Genomic DNA, 7,500 nt, shown 5'->3' on the forward strand with positions numbered 1-7,500 from the left:
CATTGATGCATTTTCAAAATCAGTGGCATGGTTGTTGGACCAGACGTGATTAGCAATATAATTCTAGAACCTTTGGCCGCAGTTTTGGTGTTTCTCAAATGTTCTTTTTTTGGGGTATTAAAAGCTCTGCCAGTCTCCCCAATACGTTGTTGGAAATATTGGCCTACAAGTATGTAATGTTTTGCTGATGAAAGTAGACCAGCTAGCTCTACAATGTAGGTTCCCTCCAAAGAACCCACCCTGTTTTCAGGATAAGGGTGTCATCTGATGTTGTAGTGTAGCTTACCTCTCTGTGTTGTGACGTGCGTTTACTGTAAAGACTCGTGTATAAGCCGCATCCCCAACTTTCAAGCATAATTTTGGAAAAAATAATAACTCCAAAAAAGCACTCTTATGAAAAAAGGTGGTTGTTTGTTTGTTTGTTTGCAGATTTTAACAATAAACTTGACAAAACCTTATGTTGTGTATTTGTAGCGACATTAATAACTTACCGGTAATCAACTTGGAAAATACCTTTTAAAAGCTTCTTTAATTTTTAATCTATTTCCCTATTTCCTGTGACTGAGAACAGTTGTCTTCATTGCTAAAACCCACAATTGAAACGAAATGACCAAATTTGCACGAAAAAAGTGCAGGAGAAGGATTCACAATATTCAAAGACAACGTGTCATATATAAAATAATGCAACTGTAGTCAACTTGCAAATTTTAAAGAATCCTTGCAGTGAGTGCTTTTTATGTAAAGCTGAACCTTCAGTTTGCATGCCCATGTAAAGTTTGTGCATAACTTTATTTACAGGAATTTGCAAAGGAACTTCAAAGAAGAGAGTATGTCAGGTTACAGAAACTCAAGAGAGAAAGGCAGCTGAGAAGAGCACAGACTGTTCCACCTGAAAGTACTCAGTCTGGTAACACGGGAGAAATCCAGGTAAATAATCAAACTCTTTTCTTATTCAGTGGGTTGTTGATCATCTTGTAAGTCAACCTAAAGTGTAGTAAATTCGCTTAATCAACTGCAATTTCACAGTCAAACAAAGCAGCTCACGACTGGACACCCATTCACACAAAAAGCCTATAAATGTGATTTTTGAAGTATGTTAGAATCTCTGCAAACGTTTTCAGGCCTTCGTCCTTTTTTAGCTAGTTTTACAAAATAGGTGAGGCAGCAAGGCATATATTAAGCTTATTATTAAAGAAGGAAAACATTAAGCTTACCTGAAAGCTAACTGTTGTAAATACTGGTTAGTGTTTTGTCTCGCTCTATTTCTCTCAGCTTTACGTTGATTTTCATCAAAATTTTCTCTTCTTCTCCTTCCTCGGCTTTTCTCAAGGGTTTCTTCACTTACGTTTTTCAAATTTCGTCGCCTCTTCTCTCATGCTCTTTCCTGCTCTTTATCCCACTGCTCGTCACTGGAATGATTTCCCACCAGAAAAACGCAGGGAAGGGAAAACTGAGAAGAAAAACCTCTTGTAACAAAATAGAGAACCAACAAACACAACCCACATGTGATGCCCAGTCTGGGAATCAAACCCCGGGCCACATTGGTGGGAGGAGGTGAGTGCTCTCACCACTGCTCCATCCCTGCTTCTCTGACTCTAACCCAACCAGGTTGGGGCATTGTGATGATATTCCATACAATACCTTATGTTATGTCTATAACTGCAACATGAGTAAGTTCGAAAATCTTTGGTGGTTTATTAACAGTAGGCAGCCACTCTAAGCTAACCAGTGCAAGTACTGTAGTTTTCATTCAACTTCAGCCTTGGGTTTGTTATTTTGCAGGCCCTTCAGAGACTCCCATCCTATGAGGAATCAGTTGTCCATAGAAGCCAAATTCCTGACCTTCTACAAGACGAGCTCTCTTTCCGAAAAGACCAAGATGATCAAGGAGATAATGTCAGTAATCACAAACAAGGGATTAGAGTTGAAGGTGGATCGTTTGGAAGAGACAAGGCTGGCTTAAACAGAAATTCAAGGGCAAGTTCCCAAAGTTCCCACTCTCATTCGCCAGGAAGTACATCTCTTGACAGGGAATCCTCTCTGCATCAACACTCGGATTCTCCTAACCACTCACCTCTTTCAACATTGGAATGGTCGCTGGAAAGCACAGGAGAATACATCAGGCATCATTCACACAGGTCGTCATCCAGCTCAACGCATTCTGCCTCTCAAGTTCCATCGGTCCAATCTCCAATAACTTCACCAGATACCAGAGAGGCAGTCTGGGAAAGGCTGTACGAGGAAGGAGATGATATTCCACACAACACAAGACCGCAGAGAATTTTGGAGCGACGTAGCACTGTGGCCAGTTCTGCGCCTTCAAACTTTGTCACGACAGAGTTAATCGGTAATGGTAGCACAGCTAATGGAAATGAGTGCAACATTGCTGAATTGATAGATCCTACATTTAATCGTCAAAAATCACAGAATGCTAGTGAATCGAGCCCTCCAGGCACTTTGACAGGAAGTGAATCAAAAGCAAAGGCAATGCCACTCATACAACCACACCGCAGACGAAGCACGGATAAGAAAAAGAAGGACAAAGAAAAGGAGTGTAAACAACAGTGAGGAGCGTAAAATATTTTTCTCAGTTTTGAGGAAAGCCAAAAAAAATGTCAGATATTTCTCAAAAGGAAAATCAAGAGAATAGTTATTGTAGTCAATTGCCGTTTTTCTAAGAAATTGCCATTATTACTTAGGAAATAGTATAAATTTTTAGCACTAAAAGTGATGTACAGCTGTACTATAAAGGCATGAACAAGTCAAAACAAGCAAAAGGAAATCTGCACCCAAAACTTTTCTTTTCATTCCTGTTTTCTATTGTCTGTCTTCCCATTATCTCTATGTTTAAAGGTCAGTCTATTGTTTAATGTAACTTACTGTATGTCATTATAAAGAAAAAATATTATTTTTGAGGATCTTAACAGTGAATCATTTGGAATTGAGAAGTGTAATTGGCAGCTTATATTGTATAATCTAGTTCCAAGACCTTCCCTTGATGTCCAATACAACCCAATAAGGGAAGCATTTTTTTTGGGGGGAAATCTTTCCATCCCAATAGCAACACAACCAGATTTTACTCTTTTTGATGTCATTTGGAAAAAAGTCTTTGGAGTGAAAGTAAACCTGTTGAAAATTCGAGATTTTTATGACGTTACTAAAGCTTTCACTGACAATGAAGAAACAATTTAAAAATGTGCTAAGCTTGAAAATTAATTTGTACAACAAAAAACAAGTTGTCAACATTTATAAAAGGTCAATATCATGCATATTCTCTTACTTAAGGTCTGTTATGTTTTGTGGGACAGCCTGGTGAATACTGTACTTTTTGCCTTGTTTTTCATTCGAGTTTCGAGTTTCCTCTCAAATTGTGATTTAATGTGTGTCTTTCCTTTTTAATGTTTGTATCTATTTTTTATTGTTGTCAAATTCAAATCACAGAGCTGGATTTTGGGCCCTAAAAGGTGCATGACTTTGAGACGTTTTTCTTGTCTTTTATGGAAAGATACTGTATTTGTATGCACCACTGATTTCTTGAAATTTTTATAAGAGAATAATAATTATAATTATTGTCTACAGACCTTCTCACTACTAAATATTTTCACTGAAATCATGAACAATATATCAAGATTATTTTAAGATATAAAGGACAGAAATGAAACCCAAAACTAATATACAACTTGGGGACGTTAATAATAAAGCAAGAGTGTAAATTTGAATGAAGCCAGACAAAATGGAACTGCAAATATTGCACTTGGATTCACTCATGCATTATTGTGCATCAATACTTTACATCACATTTAAGTTATTTTTAAAAGAAATGTTATATCTCACATCTCAAGCTTTGATTATAGTGTGTACAAGATGACACAGTACCTGGTATCAAGCTAAACAGTTTTATGGCTGTTTCAAGAGTAATATTTTTCAAAAGGCACTTCAGAATTTTGTAGAATGTAATATAAAATTGATGCATGTAATAGTAGTAACTGTTGAAAGATGAAAATAATAGATTTAGGGAATTTAGCATGGTCATGTCACTTAGGTTTAAGGAACAATTTTTGAATTGTTTATTTAATTAAAAGCATGGAAGGTTCAATGATTGTAGGATAGTAAAAGGCTCTTGGATTACTTTTATAAAAGTTATTATTGTGGATAATTTGGAGTAAACTCAATTCTTATTTGCCCTATTCCACTAAGTGTCCAACTGTATTGCCAACCTTCATCATTGGACAACTGCAGTTGATCACAGGTGACCCAAGCTCAACGTGAGAAAAATAATGAAGGCCACCAATACAATGAAATACAAGGATTTGGGTGAGTGCACTCATTGACATGATGTATAGGTTACCACGGAAACAACCTGGTTAAAGAAAAAATTACGTCCATTTTTACATGGCTCCTTTGTTGCCATGGTAACCTAGTACCTCACATCAACGACTGCACCTTGTTAAGCAATTATTGGTGTTTCATTTGGTACCATGAGATTGCTGTTACGTGAAGCAGTGTTACAGAGTTTATTCTTATAAGACATTCCCTCCAAATTATTGCTGCAACTAGTTTGAGCCATCTTACCCTGACTTGAGCATTCTTTTTTCTTCCTTGACTGTTATTCATAACCAAAAAAGTCCTTGCATGGAAGTCTTGATATTTGCACCCATGTTTCATTGTTTTACTAACACTGAGCTCAGGTAGTCTGTGATTGGACCATTCACAGATTAGTTAATTGGAGAATAGTTTTGCTTGTTCTTTTTTGTTCTCAAAAATGAGTGACTGCGACAATACTGGTTGACCTAGATGTTGTTAAAATGGTTTGTCAACTAGTGCCAGTTTGTACGACCAACGGCAGGAAGGAATGAAGGGTTCAATTCTGAAAGTGTCAATGTCTCTGAAGGTTCAACGACCTCCAAACATGGAAGGTCATTCTACCATAAATGACTTGAAACCAAAAATCCTTAATAAACCCATTGACTCCTAAACTGTCTCACATTGATGAGTAAAACTGTCTAGTTAGAGTAAAATAATGATTTAAATTTCACAGCATTCTGGTCCCCTGAGGCCACGATTCTTTCGGTCAGCACCAAGAATGACAACCTCTGGCTGAGACTTCGTTTACTTCAAAACCTCTGGCTGGTTCTGAAATAAGCGCAGTCTCAGCCAGAGATTATTCTTGGTGCTTTAGATTCTAGGGCGAGAACGAAATTTTCACATAGAACAAGTGACCGTGCGCATTAAACAGCATCATTTTGGTGGGAAAAACGTGACACCGTCATCATTAATTTTAGTATGAGGTTTTAGAAAAATGTGGTCGTGTCAAAACAAGTCAACAACAGGGTAGCAGTTTTGGCATTTTTCGATCAACAAAAAGGCTCAGCTACCAGCAATAAGAATAACTGAGCAACCTATGCTGCCAACAAAGAGTAAGATTAATCGACCGGGTTAGAAATTTTCTTACTATTTTCGATAAAAACGGGCAGTCAAATTTCACACTCGGTCTCGTCATCGTTCTAGAATCTAAAGCACTCTAATGGGTTGAAGGGGACAGTGTTTTGAGTGCATGTAGAGATTGTTCAATTAAAGTCATTTTGGAATTAGATTCAGCCACCTTTTCAAAACAGTAATGACAAGATTCATAATGACTGTTTTATTCACTGATGCACTTACAATAAATTATCGAACTACCACTATGTCAAGTGTGACAACAGACAACATGATGGCTATTCAAACTACAGAGTGAAACCATTTTTTTTCAAAATTATATAAACAAAAATTTCACAATGGATTCCATTTCCATGAAACAACATGATTAAGGATGGTGCCTACTGTTGTTAATTTGTGCATGTGTTCTGCGCATCTCGAGATACTCGGGTTTCCTATGGGTGGCGCTTACTAAATTATACAGAGATATATTTGCGTGGTTTAAAACTATTTGGAGAAAGCTGAACTTGGCAAGTCCTCTTGGTATCCAAAAAGAAAACTGGGGGTAACCATGCATTTTTCAGAGATAATTGAGCTTCAATTTGGAAACGAATGCCATACAATGCTTTGTATTTTAAAGCTCTTTACACAAATCTCTGCAAAAATGCGTGGTTACCCCCATTTCTCTTTTCAGATTTCAACAAGTCTTGCTAACATTTGCTTTTCCCACATGTTAATTACCTGCACAAAAATACCTTTGAATTAGTAGGCACTGTCCTTAACTTCCCTAAATCTAATTATTCCTTGTCAAAGAAAGGAAGGTTCACACGTACATGACCAAATTCCAGTTAAAACAAGTGCAAAATCAAAATTCTATAATATTAAGGTAGCCTCCAAAAGAGAGGGCACGTCACCTACATTGATTTATCAGAATGCAATGAGCTTGCTGGTCAGTGGAGTTATGTAGATAAGGACCCAAGGGAAAAGAATGCAAGTCATGCAAAGGAAATACTACATGTACATCAAATGCAGGGAAAGCGAGCTGGGTGTGAAGGGTTCAAGAGATGGGTACTTTGATCTGAGTCCCCAACTCACCCTAACCTCCCTGAAAAGTTTTTCACTGAATAACTAAACCGTGCAACTGGGAGAAAGGTCCCGACTAAGGGGCAAGTCCAAGACTTGGAATAATTATTATTTATATACAAGATCATTCAAAAGAAACAATTGACTGCACTCTTGACAACCTGCTTCTCTCTCACGTCCAAAAATACATCTGATTCACTGCTTACGGAATTACGAAATCAAGATCAAGTGTTCCTTTAAATCTCACTACAACCTACCTATTTACATGTTACAGTTAGCACAAAGATGGTTTGAAATATAAAGGGGGGGGGGGGGGGGTGTGTTATCGTAAGTGTCAATGAGTACTTGAAGAGTTAATTTAAAAGAAGGGACGAGGACACGTTGTGATGCTTATTTGATCTGCCTAGTTATCACACATACAAACTCTGCATGTGAATAATCTACAATGACCCCCCAATTTTTCAAAATGTGTTGCCAGAGAAATTTTTTTTCAAAGGTCTGAGAGAGTGCTACATGAGTTGGAGGATATGACATAGCATTGTCTTGGACCTTGGAAAATATATTTCTCTGGCACCCAGGGTAAAATAATCATAAACAACAGGAATACCGAAAGTACATCACTTGTAAGCTTGTCTGCGTCGATTTACAGTACACATTTTCTTGATACTTGATTTTTCTTTTCTGACGTCATTCAAATTAAACTACTACTTATAATAGCACTATATAGCTACTACTTATAATAGCACTATACACCAAGAACAAGTTGAGTGAAGTGTGTAGTAAGGTGTCACTGACTGTCAAGTCAGACGTAATAAACGCGGACTTTAGATGTGCTAACCAGAAGATCCCCATCAAAGAACTTTGTCTCAATCACAACATTGCCACTGAAACAGACAGCAAATGTGACATTAATAAATTCTCGAAAGTCTTCATGTTTCATATCCACAGTTTTGTATGGCTTGAATTAAAGCACAAAGGAATTAGAAAACTCAGATTGTGCAA

General features: G+C 37.3%; 2 protein-coding genes across 5 annotated transcripts in view; one reads left to right on the forward strand and one right to left on the reverse strand.

Annotated features, from left to right (window-relative positions):
* Positions 1-4,156, forward strand: part of LOC138051410 (trichohyalin-like) — a 25,188-nt gene extending 21,032 nt beyond the window's left edge. For all 4 annotated transcript variants that reach the window (XM_068897602.1, XM_068897601.1, XM_068897604.1 and 1 more), the window contains 2 exons: positions 799-927; positions 1,783-4,156. In XM_068897602.1, coding sequence (XP_068753703.1) covers positions 799-927; positions 1,783-2,568 — 915 coding nt within the window. In that variant the 3' untranslated portion in view covers positions 2,569-4,156. The remainder of the gene's footprint in view (positions 1-798; positions 928-1,782) is intronic.
* Positions 4,157-5,626: 1,470 nt separating this feature from the next.
* Positions 5,627-7,500, reverse strand: part of LOC138051427 (retinal rod rhodopsin-sensitive cGMP 3',5'-cyclic phosphodiesterase subunit delta-like) — an 8,835-nt gene continuing 6,961 nt past the window's right edge. Inside the window, exon 6 of the mRNA XM_068897627.1 lies at positions 5,627-7,382. Coding sequence (XP_068753728.1) covers positions 7,301-7,382 — 82 coding nt within the window. The 3' untranslated portion in view covers positions 5,627-7,300. The remainder of the gene's footprint in view (positions 7,383-7,500) is intronic.

The sequence above is a fragment of the Montipora capricornis genome, chromosome 6 (assembly GCF_036669925.1).
Source record: "Montipora capricornis isolate CH-2021 chromosome 6, ASM3666992v2, whole genome shotgun sequence".
Taxonomy (NCBI): Eukaryota; Metazoa; Cnidaria; class Anthozoa; order Scleractinia; family Acroporidae; genus Montipora; species Montipora capricornis.